The sequence below is a fragment of the Varroa jacobsoni genome, unplaced genomic scaffold (assembly GCF_002532875.2).
Source record: "Varroa jacobsoni isolate VJ856 unplaced genomic scaffold, vjacob_1.0 contig02247, whole genome shotgun sequence".
In the NCBI taxonomy this organism is placed as follows: domain Eukaryota; kingdom Metazoa; phylum Arthropoda; class Arachnida; order Mesostigmata; family Varroidae; genus Varroa; species Varroa jacobsoni.
Window position 1 is genome coordinate 2,497 of NW_019214783.1, and position 26,134 is coordinate 28,630.

The 26,134-nt window shown below is 38.6% G+C and overlaps 1 protein-coding gene across 1 annotated transcript in view; it reads left to right on the plus strand.

The window, feature by feature from the left end:
- The first annotated feature begins 498 nt into the window (after positions 1-498).
- LOC111272436 (PH domain leucine-rich repeat-containing protein phosphatase 1) overlaps positions 499-26,134 on the plus strand; it is a 39,434-nt gene continuing 13,798 nt past the window's right edge. Inside the window, exons 1-2 of the mRNA XM_022853887.2 lie at positions 499-1,525; positions 12,772-13,137. Coding sequence (XP_022709622.1) covers positions 12,818-13,137 — 320 coding nt within the window. The 5' untranslated portion in view covers positions 499-1,525; positions 12,772-12,817. The remainder of the gene's footprint in view (positions 1,526-12,771; positions 13,138-26,134) is intronic.

The window sequence follows — 26,134 nt, forward strand, 5'->3', positions numbered from 1 at the left end:
ATCTAGAAATTATCTATCTCACCTAGAGTAAGTACTTTAGTGGTTTGCTTGGGCAGGCGTGGTTGTCGGATGAATGAACGTACACCGGTGACGTTCGATACGATTTTGCGTCGAAGATGATAGATCACGTTGAAGTTTTTTACGAAAAGGCTTTAAAATCTTTCTGGATAAGTATGCATTGGTCAACATTGTGTATTATAATGAGGTCGTGTCAATGATGTGGGTTACGACAATAAAATGGCTAGCTCAGTACACTCAAGGAACTGCAGTTATTCTAAATAAACAGAGACCGAAAATAGTTTTGTTACGGGCTTCACTGGTGTCAGTCTTACCGCAGCTGCTGCCTCTGGGGGATCTGGCATCTCAGCCCTTCCCGTTCTCTCCGGTTAGCTGTTCACCCTCGCCTCTGTTATGAAAAGTAGCTCTTGCTGGCTCTGCCATGCATCACCGCGCACACGACGGTATTAGTAGATGTGATCGTGTGTTTGTTGCCAGTAGAAGTACTAGTAGTTGTGACAGCGGTTGATCGTTGCCAGTGTAGGCCACTACTGCTCGTGCTGTCCCTCTTTAATCCCACACTATTTGACTCTACTGAAGTTTGTGCGCGCAGCTGGCGAGGCTCTGTTGCGCTGGCCGGCGCTTGAGTACCGGCTGGTCGCGCTAAGCTTTCTACTTGTGAAGTGCTGAAGGATGTCAGACGACGCTTACGGAATGAATGCACCCACAGAAAAGACCCAGCTGACGTTAGGATAGATACGGGCTGTCCTACCTTGTGATCGCGGCAACCGTCACGGCCCGAAAGATAGACCCGAACAGTAGTAGCGAATACTGCTCGCAGTTGAACAGTTTATGCAGGCACTGACGACGAGTCCTAACTTTGTAGTCGCCATGCACAATCTCCGATTGGTTACCCGCGTACGTAACGATAGAGCACCCTGACAGCAGGCAAGATAGGTGTGCTTTTGAACGAACGGGGAGACGGCATTGAAGTACGCCAGTTAAACAGATCCGTCTGTATATCTGCTTGTCTGTTCCTCATCATACTTTCAGGCACAAACCACCTGGTCGTTCGATCAGTCCGGCCCAAAGTATCAACCCCGCAAAACAGAAAAAACAAAGTGTGATTGTCTATTATAACAGAAGCGATACAGACAGATATTGCCGACACCTTTGACTTTCTGTCGATGGCGGAAAAATACCGTACCGGACATTTCAATTATTGCAGGTTTACGTTTATACCCACCGAAAGGTTGTCGGCATAGACTACCGCGGAGTGAGAACTCGAAAAAAAACTGACACACTAATATTACTCAACGGGACATTTAAAGGTGGCTGCTAATCCGTGCTGAAAGACACAAAATTCTAAGTCTGGCTTATGCACCGTAGTACTGTGGTATGCACTAGCATGAAGTGTGACATAATACCATGAAGAAATTTTATGTTGAACGCGGGTGTCATCGCTAAACGCTGATGGAAAACGCTCTCAAAAGAATGTAAATGCTAGAGCTTCATAAGGGGACACCAGGTATGAACAATATTCGTAGTTAGAACGTGAAATTTTTAGTAGAAACGTAAAAAACGAAAAAAAAAAAACGTCAAAATTTGTGATTTTGTTTCACCGATGGGAAAGTAGATCGTGACATGTTATGCATTAATGTTATGATATCAGAGATAACAGTATAACAGATAAAATTGATTCGCTTTAGAGCTAACAATGACGTTTTGTACTGATAGTAATGTGATATGCAGACATGTTATTAAACCTCTTCTTCAGGCATTTTAAATTAACATTTAAGGAAACTGTAACTTAACTTAACTAGGTGATAACGCCCAAGGACAACGAGAACTATTTATATGTGACCGTTGCGGATAGATCGAGCAGTCTCTCACTCGATTATAATTAAACGATCAGCGGTTGAAACACCTATATCGTTACTAAGGTCGTAGAAATTATGAGATCTTATCATGCATTCAAATATCGCGATGGAGCGTATCGAACAAAGCCTGATTGTTGGGTGCCTACTCGTCTGTCATATTCCCATAACAACCATTCGAAAAACATAACGACAGAAGGTGAGCGATGGGGGGCCAATGGTTAATAATATAACGGTACCGCGAAGGCATCTTGGTTTGTTCGGTGAAAAAAAAAACTAGTTAGATAGTTCCAAATAGAACTTACTTTATTCGTCCATTATTTAGCTAAACATGAGAATTGGATTGTTTTTTTTTTCCATTTGGGGATTAGATGCAACGCTTTACTTACCTTTGGACACCGCTCGACTCTCGAATTTAAATTTTATAGCTCAAGTTACAACTTGTATTCAACTATGTTCGGGGAGACAAAAATGGTGGTATTTGTTATTCAGCCAAGTGGATCACATCAAAATAACACTATTTCAGGACGATGCGACATTTAGCGACACTTTTTTTTTTTTTTTTAATATTCGAATTTCATAATATTTTAAATCGGAGACCATTCACTTGGACGTCACCTGAGTTTTTATTTGCGTGTTGTAATGAGCCACAGAAAATTGTGCATAGTTTTATGTAGGAACTATAATGACGGAGACAGCTCGCTTCGTAAACCTTGTATTCAGCGAAGGTTCTACTACTAGGAACGCTGTGAGCTGCTGGTTCAAAAAATTCTTCGAAGAAAATTTCGAACCTGAAGTGGGTCTCGTGGAAGGCTCCTTATGAAAGTGAGTAACGAAGAGTTGGGGGCTGCAATGAAGACTGACCCATCTCAAAGTGTGCCGGTGTTAGCATTCTAAATTTATGCATGTCAAAATATGACACTTGTTCACGGTGAGACTAATAAAGTAAAATATGGACAAACGGGTGCCACATGGTCACAGACATAGACGCAATGATGGTAGCGTCTTTTTGCTTACACGTTATAACAATGGTTCATTCGTTAACCAAACTGGTTCATCGATTCAGAAAAATGTATCCTACGGGTGACCAACTAAACCGTAGAACATCACCCTCAGGCAAACGTAAAAGGTTATAAATAAATCATTCCTGTTGCACGATGATTCTTAATATCACAGCGTACGAATAATGATGGAAGGAATGCAGAAGTTAGAGAGGCTTGTTGTCATCTATCGATTGCCATTTCCTAAAAATCTCGACCACTTAATAATAAAAGTTACTTAAGTTTCAACATTATGTTGCAATTGCGTGCATAAATCCCATAGGTTTTTGTAGCAGTAGCAGAACATTGCCATCTAAATAATAGAAGTCATAAATAATAATAATGATGCATATCTCGACTGGAAACAAAAGAAGTAAGTCTGTAAAAGAACTTTGGTTAGAGTTCACAATGTTTCGTTTCATATCAAGCGACCTAATAATATTAAGACAATGTTTGATAGTAATAATAATAGTAGTACGCAGCGATTTATCTTTAGCGTACACGTTTACATCCACACTGTACGTGAAGGTTTAACAGAAAGGCCCTCGGCAATTGCATCGGTAAATAATCTTTTTTTTTTTTTTTTTTATATATCTGAACAATAATTATTAAAGCGCAAGGCAGTCTTTAAAGGAAAGTAGTTCCTTCAACCCAGTGCAAAAGGGGCATAAATTCCCTCTTAAAAAAGATCGAAGACGCCATTCGGCTCTAATTCGCATGTGCATGCGTAGGGTGAGAGACGTTCTCTTAAATGGACGGGTACGTTGTTTGGTCTGCACTGTTTTGTCGAAATGAAGAACGGGAAAAGCATGTACGTAGGCCACTAAAGTATATTGCATTAGATTTGTTCCAAGTGATGGTTTTTGTCGAATATTTACTTCCTTCTTTATATCTTGATTATTTATCTTCCTTTCTATCAGATCATTGTAATTTTATTGGCTGCTAAACGTATTAGAAGACAAAGCGAGACGATACAGTTAAATATGGCCAATACTAAATGGGATTTACCAAAAAGGTCGCGGGGCCTGAATACCCCATAAACTGAATGAGAAACATCGAAGGACACGGCCTTTTAACGCTTCTCAAATCTCATTCGGCAACGCGCCATGTGCAGCCACAACGTCAGGTTTCTGCGTGGATTCGTTACGAATGATTAGAAAAAACTTCTTAATGTTAATAAGGTGTAAGTAAAGAAACTGGTTATTCCAGAAGATAAGCCTTAGTTTCGAATTAACCCCTACTTTTATGCGAAAAAGGCCTCGACTTTAGAGTTAAAGGGGCTTTATATGCTAAGATGCGCTTGGGAAAAATAAAATGGTCAACAAAGATTTATAAATGGCCCAGTTGCATCAAATAAACGATGATACATAACAGTAAAGACGAGACGAGACGAGACAAGACAATGTCACCCTTCTTAACAACGACGCCTTAGAAAAACTTCATAGGATAACTATAGCGAAATCGGAGTTAAATATACTTTTTGTGTACATTGTATTAGCTGACAAACTACACTAGGTTCCAAAAGTTGATAGACTTGGAATAGGCATGTCAGTCGGCAGATCTTTGAGCACCGTTTTTCAAAACAGCACTAAGTGTCAGATTCTAATACCCAAAAGCTTTTCTGCTTCGCAATTGTAATATAATAGAGCAAGATCTGATTCTTCTTTGATTTTGGATACATTCTTTTTCCCCTTTGAAATTTCAAAGCCAGTCGTGGTAACGAAGAGAGCTCCGAGGATGCCACGCGGGAAAACTGAGACCCGAACCGGAATGAGAAATGCTAAATCAAGGGTCTCGCTGCGGGATTTGAATTCTGCAGTAAGAATAGCATGGCTGGTAAAATCGATGCTATTCTATTGTTCAGAAACTAAGAGAAGTGATTACCCTTCCTTCCTACTTTTTTTACAAGTATATTAAAGTAGTTTTGCTGGTTTTATTAATATTTCAATGTATACATACAGTGCACATAGGTGGCTTTCAAGTGACTCCTAATTTACCTAGCCTTACCTTCTGCGGATTCACCATGATTACGTACAGGGTTGCGTGTATTTGAGGTATTTTTGGAGGTCTTTTTATTTATACTAATTTTATGACCTTGGTGCTTGTTTATGCCTTAAACTGACATTCTAACAATCCCAGATTCTCAGATAGAACCACGGAAACAGAGGTTCTTGATCTATATCATCTGCGTCCTATATAGGTCTTGTTTTCTAAACTCTGGTTTGTTAATTGCGTTTATTGGCGCTCAAATATTCACACATGTGTTACTCTCGTTACCTTGTTCCGTGCCGTGGAATATTATTTTCTAACTAATATTTATTCTTTCCATTTTCGTTCCGTTAAGCTCTAAACTGTAAGATGAATCAATTGGGAGATAGTTTTTTCAATAGATGTGGGAAGATTACTTAGGTTACTATGAAATTTTCACGTGTTTGTCAACGATATTTCAAGGGTGGCAAATTCTTTAGGAGCATCCCTAATATAACCTGTTTTACTAACGTATGTATTTTGAAACACTGAGCGTGTTCGACCGTCAATTATGTTGGTAGAGACTTATTCACTCAGCTTCCATTTGATGCGCAAACTAATCCCACCTGAAATGAATTGAAGGTGTAACAAAAAGCGATCTAATATTAACCACGGTTTCCTAAAATAGTAAGTCGTTGCGAGCTATTAACTGAAAATTCGACGCTACGTCTCTAAAGAGCAATAGTGGGTTTTTTGCTTTTATAAAACAAATTATCCCTGCCGCGTAGGGATATTTTGCAGAGATCCGTATTCGAAGATTGCCCACTTCAATTTTGCCCTGAATCGATGCATCAGGCAGTCAGTTGATATCATCTCAGGCAAGCGATTTTTTCTTGCATGGACGGTCATCTTTATGTACGTTATAATAGGCCAAATATTATCGTGTAAATATATGAACAAATACAGGCCTACGGATTTATAACAGTAGAGCGAGTGGCTGTGAAACGTTCGTTGCAACTAGCACATAACGAATCTAATCTACTCATGTATAATTTTGGCGGCAACAGTCCGATGGGTGGCAATAAAAACACGTTAATGAGCTGATTGTGATCCCCAGACGGCATCGCCCGAAAGGTGGGTAGAGGAATTTGCGGCCCTAAAGGTGAGAATCACGAACAGCTGGCCGACAAGGTATACGAACAGCGCGCTCAGAGTAACGTTCAGCGTGTGTTTCAACGTGAGTTTATGAGACATGACAGGACAATGCGGCTTCAAAGAGAAATTCTATAAACGTCTCTGTCCCAAGGGAAGCTATAAGGCATAAGCGATTTTTTATGGCTACGGGAAGGACGAGAAGGCGTCCGAAGGTTTTGTATGTAATTAACGAGCACGGGGAGAAGCCGGGGGTCAAATTCGATTCCACTATGGCCCTGGCTAACATCCGAAGCACAGCAAAATTAGGAAAGCGTGGTACTCGCTTTCGGAGACGCGTCTAGTAAAGAGCAAACACTGTTTGCTGGAAGCGATTGCCAAGACAAAGCAAACCAGAGTGGCAGACTTCAGTAATTGTGCTGGTTCGGAGGCTGTCTTACGGATCAGCCAACCCGTGTGCTTGTCCTTGAAATACCACCCTCTGCGTATCAATCAAAATGCATAAACTCACAGGTTCTCGGTAAGCGGTGGTAATACCGGCAATGGGTTCCCTTTTAACGAAAAGTATACGATCGGTTCGGCGAAGACCTTTGCATTTCGAATTTGTCACCGGGGCTGCCCAAGTATACATAAGACCGCATAGCTACTTTTTTGATATGTGATACATTTCGGACAGGGGAGGACATACCAGTATGCGACTACGTGCGCGGCGCTTCCGTGGGAAAGTGACGACGCTTTTTTGCTTCTTGTAGACAAGGGATCTATACTTCGTCGGTGGAGGCCGATGATAATGGATTTTGTCGTGCAAACACAACGGGTACTACCGATATAACAGGGTATTCTTCAGAACACCGGAGTCTTGGCTGAGTAAATCGGTTGTTGCGGTTTCGTGGTGCAGGGCGCGCACGATGGCGCAAGAGCAGGTACCAAGCGAAGCTACGCAACTTGTTACCTTTGGAAATAATGGAAACAACGAAGTACCGACATTTGCGTAAGAATCCGGCAAGTAGATCTATGAAGCAACCCTATGTGGGGTTTACTGGACGCTATAGGACACCGGCCACAGGATGCGGATATTTCGCCAAACAAACGAAGTTGTAATAGTTTATACATTACGTTATAAATTAAGCATTGCCTTTGTAGGCGCGTTATACTTAAATATATGAATATAACTTTCGTCTTTACCGGCGCAGAGCTAGCGCCTCGTTCCTACCAGCTAACCAGTATTTTATGTAATAGTCTCAACTAGAATATCCAAAGACAACACCGAAGGACTATACACGAACCTACAGCGTGACCTCACACTTCCACAGTCTACAAAGCACCTAACAACAACTATCTAATTATAACGATACGCCGTTGCGACCTATTCTAAGGATAACAAAAGCGATGTTTTCTGCTTACGCACTCTAAAAAGTATGGATAAACTTCTAGAAAAATTATAGGTAACGCTCTATTGGTCATCGTTAACGCGTAATAATAAAATTAAGACTGAGGAGTAACGGCTAACAGTCAGAAAAGCAAGTAGATGCATACGTACACGGCCTATGCACACAACGGTAAAAGACATTATTAAGGTGTTTTTCTCTCTCTATCGTGTATAAAACTTTATAGCGGCGTACAGATCGTAAAATCATTGAACGAAGAACCACTGACGGGACGTAAAAACGAGATGCAGACTAAATTACTAAATAATACCAATACACAGTGCAAGTATATAAATGTCTCTACACCAGCTTTTCTGCATATCTATATATCTGTATGTTTATGGACTCCTAACGTATTTGGAAGTACGCGAATCGACCAATCCGGTCGTAATAACCGAAAATAGCAAGAATGGAGGGTTGTCAAGTTCTATTTAAGGATTGATGGGCTACCCTGTAAGGTTGTTCGTTGAAGAACATTCATGACTTTTTAACTGAGCTTACTTAGGAGATGAGATGTGGCAAATGTTTCGATAAGGTCTACGACTACAGCCTACTTGAAAACCATCAGGATGTAATGAGTGAAAAAACAAAGATACCGAAAATCAGCGCTCGGTAGTTAAAGTTTTGTCCTTTCAAAGTGAGAGCACTGGTGGAATTTATCGAAGACTGGTGAAGACACTGGGCGAGGAAAGCTTTAGGGAAATTGTTATCGGTGAAGAACTTAATTGTAGGCCTAAAGAGCACAAAGAAGGCGATTACACGGTAGTACTTTAAAAAAGAAGGAATTAGCGTAATCACCAAGACTTTTGAGCAAAACAAAGCGCGACAAATGCGCTTTTTCCCGATTCAATACGGCATAAGCCGAAATACATGTTATGAAATTGTAATAAGAGCGCTGGCTATAGAGAAGAAAGGCAAAGAGTAGCTAATGATGTGTGATCTGTATCTATTGGCCGAATTGCGCCATCTTTTTCTGAGTGCCAAAAAATAGACTTTGTAGAAAATATCCGGCACCAAATCTGGAAATCGACCATTCAATAGAAGTTTACAAGATCTCACTAAAGTATACAGGAGCGGACTGAGAGACATATCCTTTCTTTGCGAGTCTTTCAGATATTTGGGTTTGTGGCCATTCGAGTTCCCGCTTGACACGTTATGAGAGTTTTGGATGACCGGTTAGATTCCAATATCGTCTAGTTAGAAGAGGAAAGAAGGTGCGAATCCCAACAGAAACGTCTTTTTCTGCTAGGCTGGCTTACAAGATGAGGCCGAGAACACAGTTCCGCCTGAAAGTGAAATTATTGGAAAAACCATCTCAATTTGTTTCGTATAGGCACAGATAATGTTTGGCCCTTAGCTTTTTCTGGAGAATCGTTGAGCTTGTGCTGTATAATTATTTAGAACATCGCGGTGGTGCGTGATAGAGCACCATCGTTTAAGTTTCTAGACCGATGACAACCGTTGCTAGAAGACACCCTCCAACAAAAAGGAGTATGGCCTGAACTGTCCGCATAGAGATACCGGTAAGGGAGGTTTTGTGAACGGAATCTCATTATTTTCGTTACTCAGGAAATGTCCAGGGCGCTAGCTATCGTACTTTGCAGGTAGATGGATGCACATCGCTGACCTATACTTTAACCACAAGATGTGGAACTTTATGCTGAGCTTTTGACCTCTATTCCGCCTACTTGCCCTAGAACAGAAAACCCGCTGTGTTTTTCGGGACATTTCACCGTAACCATCTGGCTATTCCCGAGCAGACAGCTGAGACTGGCCATGTGGTTGCCTTTCACTACTCAGAACTTATGATTTAGTGGAATTATCAATTGATCTTTGTTCGATGCTAGAGTGTCCAGTGGCGTGTCTTTAAAGGTAGCCAAATCGGCCATGGTATGGGCATCATCGACCGAATTCGCTCCGTCAACAAAAACAGTTCTACCGGATCGTCCGAATCTGCCGTGACAAATGGCAGCTTGGGTACTTCGAAAGTGATCTTGAACTCGTCACTGGAAGCACCGCACAAACGCTCGTCAGCTGCTTAGCCTTAAGCCGTATTAAAGGTCTGACTTTTGCACTTAAGCCAAGAGTCAACAGTAATACTTTTAGTAAGGATAAAATGTTGAGTACCCAAAGGTAATCAATAGCTATATATTGCACTGAATATCTGCACGATGGGAATTTCTGTGTGATACGAAGAGATGAGGTCCGATCACTTGAATCACACTGTGAATTTAATTAGCACAAGTTATTCCCTCCGAAAAATTATTTCTATTCACTTCAATTAGAGTTACTGTATTTACATTATACTAATTTTTCGCTTTGCAATAAAGCGTAGTGTTAAATTCTGAATGGTAAAATATATGCGTGAAACTGCAACCAATTAAAAATGCTTCTTTCTTATAAATTAACTCTAAAAACAGACAACTACAAAACGGTTATTAGCGTAATGGTTAACTCGGTCTGCAACGTCAACGCCAACATTCAAGGTAGCGTTTTTCAAGCCAGCAGCGTAAAAGCAATTGTGTGGGTAAATTTTTTAAGGCAAAAGATAGTCACCTTGATGTTGGAAAATAAAATATGGAGCTTTTCGTGTAAAAAAAGCAAAACCATTTTTTTCGATATGTTTCTCTTGATACCCCCCGATAACTAAACAAACTCGTCAAAATAATTCATAACATCAGAAGGAATCCAAAACCTGGCAGTCTACTAAAACTTGGTTGAACTTGAAATAAACCTTTTGGTGCAAAATGTACGTACGCCCGATATTTAGCAAACCCAGCCGCTAATTCATACTAGTAAATTTTTTTCTCGTATAAAAATACTGGCGAACTGGTTTTCAACTAAAATTAAACTTTGGCAAAAGCCCTAAAAATTATGTGAATATCAATTAAGAAAATAATTTTTGAGAATTATTCTTTTAGACCATTGGGGAGCATCACCGTACGTCAAAACCAACCAGGGATCGGATTGCTTTATAGTGTACTTGATACAGCTGTAACATTGACAATACTGTTATGCTACAAAGTGATTTTTAAAGATATTCAGAATAATTTATGCCCAGTAAAGCCTTGCCGGTACACTTTTATTGCTTAGTTTCGTTTGCATAAAGAAGATAAGCGCTTCTTCACTCCGGTCTTCGCCGTCGGCTTTCGATCGCACTCGCACGAAACAGCAGCTGAAAGTCAGAAGGAACTCGACAACTGACCTAAGTTTAAAAACGTGTCCTTCGACATCTTGAAAAATCTGCCATCAATTCCTTTTGATAAAATGCCCCAGGGCAGGATCACCGCAACTTTCTTTCCGTGGTGGCTCCCTGCATCGTGTTATAATCGAACGCAGCAAGAGGCAAACAAATTGCAGGCCAATCAGCCATAGTTAACGACGAGCAGATGATGTAGTTACCGCTTCGACATCGGACCCAACACAGCTAATTATAGTAGCAGTATATGATATTCATAAGGAAACAAACCCTTGCTGAGTTGTCGTCATTATCTACTGTGTCGTTTATCGCGCTATTTCTCCGCGATCGGATTTCTTATCTATATCATGTAACGTAATAATGAACATGATCATGTGTGCGTACGGTAGCATTGCTACTACCTATAATCACGATTTATCTAGAAGTAGAATAAGGTTCGCCTTCGGTACAGGTGACCGCGTTGATGTTGGGGGGAAGTTTATGATTGAAGTTGCGGATCGATTTTTTAGGTTTGCGCCTCATAGGGTATTGAAATATTTTATAGCCTAGACGGCTTTGGGCCACTCTACAGAACGTCATATTTGAGTATAGTGGAATCATAGCTATGATGAACAGGTAAAAATGTGATACGGAAAAGGAAATGTCTATACAATGACAGAGGCAAGCATACGATGCGAAGAAAAAGAGTTCAATAATGAACGTTTATTTGTTTAATTGAATCTTATTATCTGTAAGATCCGCTGTTTCAGCGTTAACTATCGTTGTTTTATAGCATTCGATGATCTCAATATGTATCCCTGTATGGACGTTATATGTAAATAAAAAATCAACATATGTAAATTTTACCATTTATTTCTATGCTTTTTGCTAAGCGTTCTGAGCAACACGATATGAGTTGTCCGGAGATACAACAATGATGTTTCAGATGTTGGGATAGAAAGGAGTTGCCGGGTCACTGTGTGGCTGGCGTCGCATAAAATACAGCCTGAGCATTCCTTGCGTAATCATAGTCCGTCACAGGTCTATGCGGAACCTATTTTCGGACAATTCTCGAGACAAAAACATCACCCTTCACCGCGTTCATACCCCGTATTTCACGGAGTAGTACACCTAATTTAAAGCTATCTGTCTCCAATAAAAATAGTTGGATACTGTATCTAATAATCTATTGTGAATTCAAGCAAAGAAGATACACCGGACTAATATTAAAAAAATCGCAGAACCATACCTAAAGTATGAGTAAAGATTTATTCGAAACAAATTTCTAACTTTTCCTTTCCTTCTTTCTATTCCTTTACTTGAAATATGTTGTGAGTAAGTTAAATTCTTTGGTTACTTAGCAATGTTAAGTAACTTCTTAGATTAATTTCTTGATTTCGGTTAACAAATATCATATACAAAAAATGTTTACATTAACAATCTCTCGAGATTCTTTTACTATTTAGGAAATACAACAACCATATTTACTACGAAGAAGATCAAAAAAAAAAAAAAAAAACAAGTTACTACGGCTCTGTCGAGCTAGAAAACTATAGGCCTGCTTTCGAATATTTAAAGTTAGCCAGTCAATAAATAACTTAGGCCAATATTTATACAATATTAATATTCATCCGATCGATTATTTTAATAGGTCTTTTTTTTTTCTATAATTTGTATTAATCAATAAATTTTGAGGATAGCTTAGCTTTTGACACGTTCTACATATATACTGAAGATTCTTCAAATATATAATACTTTATATATTCAAATATAAAGATTGTTCGGCACGTGTTATGAAATCATAGAACGCGAACGTAGCGAAGAAGCTGGTGTCAGCATAGGCAGTCGTGGCTGCTGTAAGTTCCATATAATCTGAAAATGTTTTTCAGTCGTACTTTCTTTACTGCTTTCGAAACACTACGTGATTATTTTTAACAGATCTAAATATAGTTATAATTACTATATATAGCCTATTCTACTGGATCCCTAGTTGGTTATGAGCAAAAAATCTATTGTGTTTAAGAAACTCCAATCTCAAAAAAAGAACGTATTAATTTTTACTGAATCGCTAAGCCGAACTACTACTACTAAACGAAATAAAAGGATTAAACTGCGTCTGTTGTTAATTACAGATAATAACCCTAACAAGCTGAGGATTAATACTGCAATAGCGCCAGTATGGGCCTTAGTGAAGATTTTCCATCAACATCTGACGGCTCAGAAACAGGTTTCGAAACGGGTGGTTCAGGTTCAGACGATTTCCCTACAAATGGAGACTTCGAGTTACCTCTCCTACTTGATGTCCGAGGTACGGATCTTAGTGGCAGTTCAACCTGTATACCGGAATTTTCGGCCGCGCTACAACGAGTTAATCTGGCCGCATGTCGGCTTACGTCGGTACCGCCTGAAATCTTCTGCTGTGCGCGCAACCTTACTACTTTAAATTTATCGCTCAACAACATCCGGACGCTTTCGCCGAAATTTGGAAGATTTTGCAGGTGCGTACATCACAAAAATCATATCTGCACGTATTAATAGAAGAAGCATGTAAAAGAACGGAGAAAAACAATTACTAAACCAATTGTGACTTTATTTGGATTATATATATCGTTTTTCTCCAAGCTTCGGGACTCATTGCTATAAGTTACCTATACATAATTTTTTCCGCTGGTAACTACCCTTAGTAGTGTTACATCATACATCACTGATGCCTTATCGGCGAACTGTTCCTGTTTCTTTGGCCAGATTTTCCGGATCAATTACAAAGACGTTACTATAAGGCTATTTATTGTACGATTCATCTGCCCTCGTCTCATGTACAATTGACGAAATACGAGGCATCGTCATCATAAATTGAACAATGTTGACCCATTCATTTATCAAAACCTCTTGCGTTTGGTTACCTTTTTTGCGACTGCGTCAGTACCTTCTCGAGTAAATTCATAGCGGAATGATCATTTAGTGCCTGTATAGCTACATGATTTGGCTGTTTCAGAAGAGTTATTAGCCGGTTGCATTTTAGGGTATCGGCCTGCATATATTCCTCACTTTTGATATTGTTGTCCATTTTCTCTCTCGTCGGATTTTCCTGCTCATGTTGGCGTGGATATAGTTATTATGTGAAGCGCTAACAAGGCTGTTAACTGTACAGTTAGAGAAATCCTTGAAGTTAACACACAGGATAACGCTTAAGCTGAATGCGTTGAAGTTGATTTAGCGGAAAAGTGACTGTTGCTTTGGGAAACCTTTTCCGGGACTAACTGATACATAAAATTGACGATCTTTTTTTCTTGCACGATGGAACAATGTTGACTTGGTGTTACGTTGTGGAGACCGATATGCTTCATGAATTCACAAATTATAGACAGCAATCTACATGTTGGAAGTCTTTTCAAGCTCTAAATTGATACCTCCCTTTTAGCAGTTCATGCAAAATGGAAGCTGCTTCCCAAGGCGACTCTCGTTTGCAGAACGAACGCAGGATTCTGTTTAGCTAATCGTTAGTCATTGTCTCTCCTGAGATTATTTGCATGTACGAAATTATACCCGTACATCACCATGTCAACTAATGTATGTACGTATAAAGATTCCTTTACTCTCAGCTCAATAGGCCAGTGAAAGTTCACAGTGCAACCGTAGGCATCTAGTAAATACATTTATTAAACTTAGAGGTTTCCAGCTCATTTCGCATTCTGGTACTTACTCATCGTAGCGAGTTTCAGTGTTCCCTTTTATAACACACAATATAATTTGTTCTCTCTAAAACGTACCGCCTTGACATTTACTATTACCTTATTGCATAGCTTAAGTATATAAATAGAACTTGTATTTTTACGTTTCAGTGTTTACACATTAATTAATCGGTATATAGTTTTGCCTGCGTTCTTGAATAATATGCCGTCGGGGTACTCCTGTTGAAGATAGTATTAAAACCATCGGCTTTAGGTTCGGCATGACCACATATATTCTACTATTGAGCTCGAAACAGTGGTCTTTGATCCGGCCATACTAGCTACCGCGGTCAACGGGGAACGTGAAATTGTCTAGCCTACTTAACCTTACTCCTTACATCAGACCCTTTTTCGCGCTTCGTACAAAACCCTTTGACAGTAAAGATATTCATAGATAAGACCTTTTTTTTAAAATAATGTTTTGACCTTCATACAACAAGACGTAACTACAATGGAGAAGGCATTGTTCATAAGAATTGTTTTTTGGCGCCAAACGTTCTATTCTTTTGGCTGTATCTAAATTGCGGGGTATGTAAATACAATCGCGTAGTAATCAGCCATTCAATTTAAGCACCTCCTTATTCACTCCCACGCGGTCCCTACCGAAACAAGAGTCTCCTCTCAGTTTGTACATCAAAACCGTAACCGCAATCATTACACTCTTCACGTTATCTACCGGGTAAATCTGGCCATCATGAGCAGAACGGAGTTGTTGTCCGGCGTTGTACATACATGTGCGCCAGACAGATCTGCATACTATAGCCTATATGTAATGTAAGACTGATGTAACGCTACCTGCCGTCGGAAAATCGACATGCGCGCGGCGGACGAGAAAGAAGCGATAACGTGAGAATCTAAAAAGCCGCTCTTTACTCCTATGACTTTTACTTTAGAACATAAGTACAGTATATCATTCTTACTAAAGAGCAAGATGTATTTATATCCGTTTGCTTCTTTACGGGCGATATATGTACCCTGAAATATCTTTATGGCTGGGCGTGGGGAGGTCAACAGGTTCAATATTCATTTCAGTATACGTTAAACAAGCATTGTATCTGAGCGATTTCACAAATCAACTTCATATATGCTTTGCTTTTCGAAAATCGTATGTTACATGGCACATTAGGGTGATGTTGAACGGCAGTGCTTTCCGCCCCGTAGGTGATAGAGGTGAAAAAAATCGATGTGGAGAGGTCTAGTTAATTGCTCTTAACTTAAACCAGCTGTCAGTGAACTTACCATATGAGTATTATATTCTATACTGCGATGAAATGACAACGAAGTTTTTGTAAATGCACAATTTCTTCGTGTTTTTCCCGAGGAAAAATATGAGTGTCTTCCGTAGCTTCCACTCCATAGCATCTGGTAGATAACCATGCGTAAATTTCAAATCTCAGTTAATTTACTGTATTTTTCATTTTGGCAATTGCGTGCAAAATTCCGTTAAAAGAATAAAATGTATAAATGCACACACCCGGTTGATAAAACTGGGCACTCACATTCAGTATTCGTTCGTATCGGTCGTCGATTTTGCATTCAACAACCTGTTGAATCAAACTGTGTCCTTTTATTAAAGTTTCCACTGAACTGTCGACCATACCTTTTTCCAGCCGTATACCCTACAATTGTAAAACATAACACAATGGTAGAAATGTCTTTATCTTCTATTTCGTAGCTGAATTGGTTTAATGCTAAACAAATAATAGTTAATCATCCAGTGACCAGATGTTATACTCCAGCCCCATTTGCCGCTTACTTTTTACGCAAGAGCTTTCGTCACGGTTTTAAACACTTAGGGTTTCTGCTGAACGAACTAATGTTCATTTCAGTTTGCTATTTTCTTATATAGAACATCGACGGACAGGGCTATCCTACCACTTCACCATAATCGCCGTAGAAATGATAGCACGCAGTAGCCATGCGTGCCATGATGGCACCGTAGCAAAAAAGCGTGAAGCTCTAATGAACAAGCCTGACAACGAAAATTGATTTCAATGTGTTTGACAAATGATCTTACTTTGTCCTTTATCCGTAACGATCTCCTTCAATCTGTTCCCAAGGACTATCTTCAGCCACCGGTAAAGCAAAAGCCGGCTTCAAGAAATAAGGCCAGCTGTGGACATACCTCTAGCTAGGCTATCGCTGGAATTCCCCGAATAAGGTCAGCTTGTTTATATCTTATCAAATTATGTAATTGAAACACCTTTATATGTGCAGATACCGTTTCGAGCTTAGCCAAAATAGTGCTCTACAAGAAATATAAGGGAACAACAATATTATACGCTATCTAACTAAAAAAAAGATTGATATATTACATGGCTAAAGAAAGTTCCTGATATTATAAATAGCATCCCTAAATTTTAGTAACGAAGCTAAAAGCTTTTAGCGCAACTATCCCAAATGTGAAGTTTACCCTATATTTGTATAATTAAATTACCCAAAATTTGGTTTTAGTTGCAAAACGGTATTTGTACGTATCGTTTAAACTGTAACTCAAAAGCCAAAATCTTTCGCTGTGAAAGATTTTTGAAAAAAGCGCTTTTCATTAGCATTATAGAGCTTCAATGGCTGTAATGAGCAAGTAAAGACTTTTCTTGGCCAACGATTCGAAGTCTTCTCGAGTGTCTTTAACTCCGGTTCCTGAGAGTGGTCAACTTTAGTCTACGAAAATAATGTTTCGATCCTGTTGTTAAGCGTTACGCCAGACGTAGCCCATTATTACTTGCAATACTAGATGTATGCTGCTCATTATACCCTCTAATTGTGAAGATACTTTTTTGTCAAACATGTATTAGCAAAAATCACCCTACACAGGTATTTCGCTTTAAATAAATTATCCAGAATTGGCTTACGATACCTGTTTTGTTACCGCTCTAGCTATTATCTAAACGACATATATAACAATCAAAACATCCACTACTCTACTAGTCCACGTTGTTGTTCTTTTTTGAGATAAGAACGAAGCACAACAGATCAAAATTGTAATACTTTTAATTAAAAAAGTAAGATTACCTATAAATGATAGTTATGCTTAATGTCTTTGCTAACTCTTTTAATTATAGTATTTATTAGCTATGCAGGATATTGATAAGACTCCTAACTAAGAGAGAATGTTATAGATATTGAACCTTACTACATGTACATTTTTTTTCATTTTTGTTTTATGAACTTTGACACGCCACTTTCTGGCAGTGTGCTATATTTGCATTATATGCATTTTTTTAGTAGCGGTCTTCGGTAATAACGGGATTGAAAATTATGTACTCGAATCTACCCCTTTCGCCATGGCTATATTGGGACAAGTATAACTTTTTGTTTAGAACAAGACAGCGCGAAGCAATTGTTAAGAGCTTAAAGGCAAGACATAGTTTCTTTTCCAGTGTTGGCTTTAACATAGTTCAGCTGGGCATCCGTATTTGAGACATAAACCACGCTTCGGAGAGCAGCAAGAGCAGGCTATTATCTGTAGGCACTTCTGATACGGCTTTGGCGGCTGTTTCAAAATATTAAAGGAGCTCTTTCTGATTATAATTGAGACATTGTTCCATCGAACTACCTTAATTCAAATTCATGCAGCAGCGCCTGGATGGCAAGCGATTTAAAAAAAAAAAAGACAGAGCTCTAAAAATGAGTCAGTGGATATATTGGCTCCAGCGATGCTTCTTCTATTCGTCGCCAAATCTGCACACTACCTGAACGATGAAGGCAAAGTCAAATAAGTAGACATAGCAAAACTGGTCAATTTTTTGCAAATATTTTCGAGAAAAACAAATCAAAAACGAACTTCCGTTCTAACCTAGTATTATTTCCGATTATTTAACTAAAGAAAGATCACTTATAACGGTCTGTAGTAAAGACAGAAAAAACTGCTATTTCATTGCCGTTAAAGAAAAGGTTCGTACTTCACTAAATGTCGGAACTCCTTTTTTCCGAAAATTTTTCGTTGTTGGTTGGTTGGTTGGTTGGTTGGTTGGATGGCTACATCCGAAACGTCACAACCGACTGTGCTCGTCACGATATAATCAGAAGAACAATTTAGGAAACTTTTCAAACATTCAAGAAATGAAGCACGCAGAAGATATTATCCTGTAACATGCCTTGACATCGTCAGTCTGATCGACCGTCTAAAGCTAAAAGAAAAACTTTCCCCACAAAGGTACTGCCCTTATTCAGAAATACTTCGGTTCAGTTTGAATATGGTGACCCCCCCATCGAAACGGACGTGTCTTCACATATTAAGTGAAATTGTCGTTGGTAAGAACTAATTGGCTTCGCACAGTATACGACTGGAGGCGATGCGATACCAACAGAAAGCTCGCAGCTTTCTTTCCGGTAACATAGCGTATTGTACCAAAATTTTAATAAATGCTGAATTTTTGTTATTCTTAATATAAAAAAAAAAAAAAAAAACTAGCACGCAGATTCTGGCTGTTAAATTTTATTGTATTATCATAGCTAGTTTGTTTTATTTTGATCATATGGGCGTGAGAAATTCAATCTCTATACAAACCCTTTCGACTAGCCCAAACAGTTATTGCTGTCACTCTCAAGGTAACTGATTTTAGACCGATAGAGTTCAGAACATACTGAACTATTTCAATTTCTCGGTAGGGGAAGTAATAATCTTCTCATTCAGTTCTCATCATGTGTTGCAAAATCCTACATGTGTTGCATTATTGGCGGTCGGTGATGATCAATGCCAATAAATACTACATATAATTACATAATAAGACCGTATATCCTGCATCCGTACATCTTGACTTTTTTCGATCACACGGAGGGTATTGTGCAGGTGGGTAGCGCCGTATCGGCCTTACCGACAGCTGCCGCGTTGTGTTAATAAGGATACACATTTTTTGATGAGTTACCCGTAAGTTTCATGGATAGTTTTCACGAGTGAACGTTACGGGTAGACGATGCACGGTGTTACTTTAAGCGGTTCATTTTTGAAGCTGGCCATAGAAAAGGCACTTGAGTAAGCATTCGAAAGGAGGGCACGAAAAACAACAGCATGTACGCATAGACGCACACTGAAAGAACATTGTAAATTCACAATAAGTAAATGAATGGGCGAGTAAATGAATTGTCTGTGAACGACTAAAATTTGGAACGTTGTTAGATCCGGGAAAAGTTACCGTGCAGGTAGATACGCGCTGAAGTTGTAGTTCTGCAAGATGGGCTCGTCCACCGTAATAAGTAGCAATGGTTGGCTTTTGTACACAACAGTCAATAGAAGCAAAGACAGCCATCGCCAAAGCTAGAACCGCATTAACTACCCTTTTTGTTGTCATTACCACGTAAAGTGAACCAGTGGACGAACAAAGAAAAAAACGTATAGGAGGTATACGCCAATCTACAATTTATCATCAATCGCTTGTTTCCGTTAAACGAAACGTAATAGATTTTTGAAGAGATTCGTGTTTCCTGCTCACAGCACCTTATCTATCTGAGACCATAAACTTTCTGCTAATATAACCGTTTCCATTATTTCTAGCCATGTTTTGACCATAGATGAGAGGAGACAAAGAAAGATGAATTGAAACGCCTAGAACATATTTCTAACAAAATGCTATATTGTATTAAACAAAATATATGATGGGTATAACCACCTTAGCCCCCTAACTTCGCTGGATATGTTCGCCAAACCAGTCCGCCTATTCAACATACTACTGTCGTTTTTAATTATTTTTAACTTAGTGTATATAACTTAGTGGAAAATAATCATTATCCCGTTAACAAATGTGCCAATGACAAAAGTACTGCTGTACCGATGCACAATGTTGTTAGCGTTGTTATTATTATCGTTAGTTGTAATGACGGCACAAATCAACGTGAAAGGCAGGTTCGCCTTTCGTGATGAGAGCCTTCTTGCAAAGACACATCGTATAGCCTTCTTTTTTTTTACTCCGTTCTTCTTTTGTTTGTCTTCTTTTTTCATCTTGCCTGACTAATCGTTTCAAGCGAAGCAGACAAAATTCATAATTTGTCAGAATGGCCGAACTCATCATTGCTGGACGAGACCCGCCAACCCGAGCTACAATTGTTGGCCCTTGTCGCGCTAGTGGTCAAAAAGATGGCGGGGCGAGACACAAACTGTATACTTTCAGCCGCAACTCTTACGTCGAGCCTATACCACACTAACCGTCGTATATATCAGGGGAAATGATGCCCCATGACCAATTGTCGTTCCTGCTGTCGGTAGACAATTACGTTGGTCATCTATGTATTACGTTCAGTGGGGAGTAGAAGTGGCATAGAAATATTACTGAATAGTTGTATGTAGAAATTCGACCAGCCAGGCGAGTAGCTGTCATTGTCGTCAGCTATACATGCGTTATACCTTTCACGCACAGATGAGAGTGAAGTAGGTATTGAGCTGCACACAGATATATCTAGCCATCGTTTGGGAAGACTGAGAAAGGGCCCAGACTGGTTCCGATTTTCCTTAAATGATGCCTTATTATCATTTCCATAAATAATGAATCTGATAACGTAACGGGGTAGCACTGAGTCTAACGCAAAGCATTTATGTTTTTCAATTGTCATTTAAATGTTGTTCCTCGCTGGTGGGGCATATCTAATGAGAATTCGTTTGTCTAGAACATCGATGCACTATTCTTAAATAATCGGTTTAATCATTTCGCCTGAACTACTCGGAAATTTCCGGATATGTGATGGCTGTTTTCTAGCTTTAATTCCAAGCTAACCATTATTGATATATTATTACTAAGTATTGATATTTTTTCAAAAATGATATATATATATATATATATATATAGCACTCATTTTCTCGAAATTCCTTTTGTAGTTCGTGCACCAATGTCCTTTCATTTAAATTGCTCTCCGTCATTCTTGGTTCACTCGACGGTAATGCAATTAACTGATGAAAAGATACTTGTACAGGAGCAGAAAGAGATCGTCAGCACAAAATATATCTTTACTAGGAACGATATTCTATCTGTTTTATCTTTTTTTTTAGTTTTATTCTACTGCTCTCTATACAAATCAATTTCTACCTGACCCACACAGAGAAATGTAAAATTCAGTGAAGTTTTGACTACTTTGTGCTGGGCCTTCGGCAATACCGAGGTGGCGGAAGCCCCAGTTGGTCAACGCTATCGCTCTGGCACAAGTCACTGGCGGCAGCACAGTCACTTCAGTGTAAAAAAAACATGCACGAAAGCACCACGTTGAATCGCGGATAGTATCTAATAGAGTAGTAACAGAGGAATCTGTGAGCTGATAAAGACAGTAATATAAATATTTTTTAGCGAGTAGAAATCCCTCATAATCATGCTTCTTATATACCTCATCTCAAATTCAGTTTCATATTCTCAGTTTGTCTACTACGTAGGTTTCGCTGATAAACAAACATTCGATGCGGTTACATAGATCTACACGAGTCTATTCTTTTTATGAGTTTTTCATAATTATTTAGCATAACATTAAAGATTTAAAATGTCAATGATCTTCATTTGTATCCAAATACAGTGATAAATAAGATAACAAGTGACAATTTAAGGGACTCTTTGCATCGTAAAGCAAAGACAATCTCAGCGACAAGATGCTCCGTTCTGGCTGTTTTAAATAGTTGGCAATATATGGCCATAATACAACCAAGGAATAGACAGAAGTTTCATATGCTCACATTTCTTGCAACGCAGTCTATATACATTTAACTCTATAAATAAAAAAGCGTAAGTACGATTTATAGAACTTGATTTCAACATTTGATGTGTATATTTATTGGAAGGGAACTTAGTAGATATTGTGTACAGGACAGGAAAAGTTCAATGTCCAAAAAAAGTGTCGAGTGAGATCTCAGCTGTTATCTATCCGAGCTTGTAGTATTTGAAGATCAGGTATAAGAATTTTCCGGACCACGAACATGTGCTACAACAGCGAATAGTATAAGAACGGCATTATTACATGCATAGCATTGTGCTGCATGCCTTTGTCGCTGTGTAGTAGTAGTAGAGAAGACTGAGGTGGCTCCATTAGGACTGCTTGATGAGGTGTAAGTACGCTTCGGTGAACTGCAAATTACGTGTGAAGTCATTCAGGGGCAACATGACATCTACTAGAATGCGCATGAGCATGAACCATACTCCAGGAAGCAAAATAACCGAACAACACGTAGTATCAAAAGCAGCACGTTACCAAGAAAAGCTTTGCTTAATTTTACTGCCGAAAAAAGAGGCACATAGCAAATAACATAACTATAAAGGCTGCCATATAACCAAACTATTTTATTCGAAATTGCATTTCCTGCAATGGTCTAATTTGAAGGCCCCGATGGGGTCTAAGTCAGCGGTAGATTCATACACTATATTTTGAAAAACAGAAATAACATCTATTGCTTGGCATTAGTCATGTGTGTTTCCAAGACTAGTCGAGCTTCCTTTTATCAAGATGCGTACGGTTAGGCATTCCTCTGGCAGGTCCTATTTACGTTTGTCTGGCTTGTTTTTGCATTCTTTCACGAGGCAAGACCCTGAGAACAAATTGCAGCCTTTCTGATTTATCATTATCTGTTTTCTGCTTCTGCTGTTTTCTTCCAACTGATATACGTAGATCATACGTGCATTCACTTCAAGTTCTCTAACATTGCATAAAATAACCTAATTGAAACGTGTGGAAGATAAAAATATACGATCATTCTATAAAGCGTACTATATTATTCGTTTTCTGTAAGGTCCTTTTTTATTTTACAATTTTATGCTCGGAAATTATATTTATTTACAAGTATTATTCGCTATATTTTATATTCCACATCGAACGATTAGTGAGATTGAAGTGAAGAAGTGCTACTATTAGTAAAGCTATGAACCAATAGACGATGATATTTTACTAATCTGAATGCGACCCGAGACGATTGTTTTCTTAATTTACTTGAATTTCTACTTGAGGTGTTTGTTTCGATGCCACAGTGACGCACATACGTAGAGCACGCGTATATATATATATATATACACGTGCTACGTTCTTTAAGATAACGTGCCACGCCTTTTCACTAAATCCCAACTATCGATATGCTACTGCTCTTTTCACAATTTCGCTTCGTGTTAATTGTTATTATTGAGCGATAGATATATATATATATATATATATATATGTATGTATATATGTATTTAAATCATAGCTTTAGTGTCATCGTTGCCGTTGAGAATTGTTCTATGTCGTGAAGACAACAAAGGGAATCGCAACTACTTCGTATAAAGTTGATTCAGTTAAAAATCAGCGTTACACCCTACAATAGAAACCTTTGGAAATTAACTACACTTTGGAACTAGCAGCCTCACCTATGTGCCTCCAATAAAGGGCAACTTCATTTATTTTAATCTTATACGACCATGGTCCAAACCGGAATAGACCATCTAGATGACTTCAGCGCTGTAGGGACCCTTGACATATATATTCAGTTAGACATCTCATAGGCAATTGTATGCCGATGAAACCTGCTAGACACATGCTACAGCACAATTATCTCATACTGATGTTTCACTTATTAATCTGTTATAATAGTACTTGTTGTACTTACCAATAACTACCCCTAGTACACAATAGCTTTTAGAAAAAAATGTGTACTTTAGCATACGACAGAATAATAAATACCATACAAGTATTGTGGTTAAATCAATCCCTCATTCTGTATTTTTTAAATAAAAGCATCTGCACCGAACGACCTGCCATGAGTCTTGTCATCGCAACAAGCTTCGGTGGTGTTACGTAAATTACCGTGATGCCACACCTTACTTACAGTTTAATAAAAGTGTATGGAGAATATGAGAGGCTTTTACCCAACTATAGTCTACTTACCGAAGTTAAGCTGATTCCTACAGAGTAGCATGCAATATATTATTCTTTTCGATATAAACGTCGGCTTCAAGCTTAACTCAAGTACTATGATGATTAAAATCTGTTTAGACAATTGAAAAAAAAAAAAGTAGTATTTTTGGCTCATCTGAAGTTTCTAAGTTAGGCGCGTGTGTAGTTGGACATAAAGTATGACTATAAGACGTTGTTTTGCCTGGCAAGTAAATATAGTCGGTGATCAGTTTGAAATTACACAAACAAGTGATATCCTAATCTCCACAATTTCTTTGTATGCTATTAACCTATTCAATCTTAGCTTTACCAGCCTGATGATCCGTTTTAAATTTTACTTAGGTTTATAAAAATGTGTTTCATTGGAGCTTGATAAACGAATATATCCTTTTGGTGGGTACATAAGGCTTGAAGAAAAATTTAAATGTTTAATCTACCAACCGATTAGGTAGGAAAACGTTGCGAAGCTCTTTGCTTTAATTCCGTATTCATATTCACAAAATTATCATAGAGTTATATTGTGTTCAAAGCACCATACACGTACCCAAGCAGAATAAGTTGACTTATTCTAATTAGCTGAGTGATGCAGGTAAAAAAAATCTGCCCTAGGAGCCAGCTGGTGGGTGAAAACCTGAACCATTTAGGTAAAGAAAAAAGCTCCTACATTGTTCAATAGACACCATTAAACTTCCCATTTCATATTAAGTTTCCTCACAAAGAGTTTCGATTAAGTTGGTGATAGTGTTCATCTTTTAAAGTATAACTAACTTATTACGTCAAAACAAAAACGTAGAATATCAGGCTACCTCTATTGACTTGTAGAAAACTCCGTAGTTTACTTCCGTGCAAACGTTTAAAGAACTACTTTTACTTCGATATACATTAACTACTAGCCATTTATAGAAAGAACGATGTATACCGCATAAAGAAAGGACTCGCTAAAAATGATTCCCGTTTACTACGAAATGTGGAAGCTCTTAGAACTATTCACGGATAACACACACAGATCTGAACAGATAGAAGATCAAGATTTATTGAAAAACCCAATAGACTCTCATTTTCGCTAAAGGGGAGCTTTCTTTGCATTCAAATGTAGCAGATAGTAGCAACCTGCTAACATTGTCGCGTCCAGCAGTCAGTCCGTGCAAAGCGCTTAGTTGAAAACCGTTGCTTGTGTTCCTCTTCTGAATTGTTCCAGGTTTTTTTTACTCTAAGTTCTGTTGATTGACCACTGCCCGATTAATCGACCAGATGTTTTTGTCACTTCCTTAGTTTCACACAAAAACCGTGAAGAAACAGCAAATTCAACTGCCAGTCTGAGCGAAGTACATCGTCGAATTCGTAATTAGTTGTTTGAAAGTAGCTCAAGCGTTTTAAATTGTTATTGTACGTTGTTCTCAGCCACGTTACTGTGAATTACTTAGAGATAGTTGTGTAAATGAAGATATACTTTTTGTGTAAAATCAAAATCTCCCATGTTTCAGAAATGGAGCCACGAGCGCTATGAAGTGGATTCTTCATAACTTTACATACAGCAAACTCAAACGAAAAACAGAACTGTTTTTATATTGTAGTATGTAGAAAGTTACTGTCTTACCGAGGATCAATGCTTACGAAGCGTATGCACCATCACGAAGATAACAGGACAATAAGAGACGCTAAATCTAAGACGGGCTACGCTTAATATGTCGGGAACAATTAATAACAGGAAAAGTACAAGCACACATTCAAACATGTTCTAAATGGAGATTATTTGCGTAAGTTATCTCCAATAATGGATGCTCTTATTACAGTAAAGCAGTGTCCTAATTGCATATGCCTAGGCAAGGATATAATAGCATGAAGACCTTCATTGCCATGATAGTAACACAGCGCGCCCAGTCATTTTTTTCATCATCAGTTTTACATTACGTTTACCATCTAACGTATATTGGAC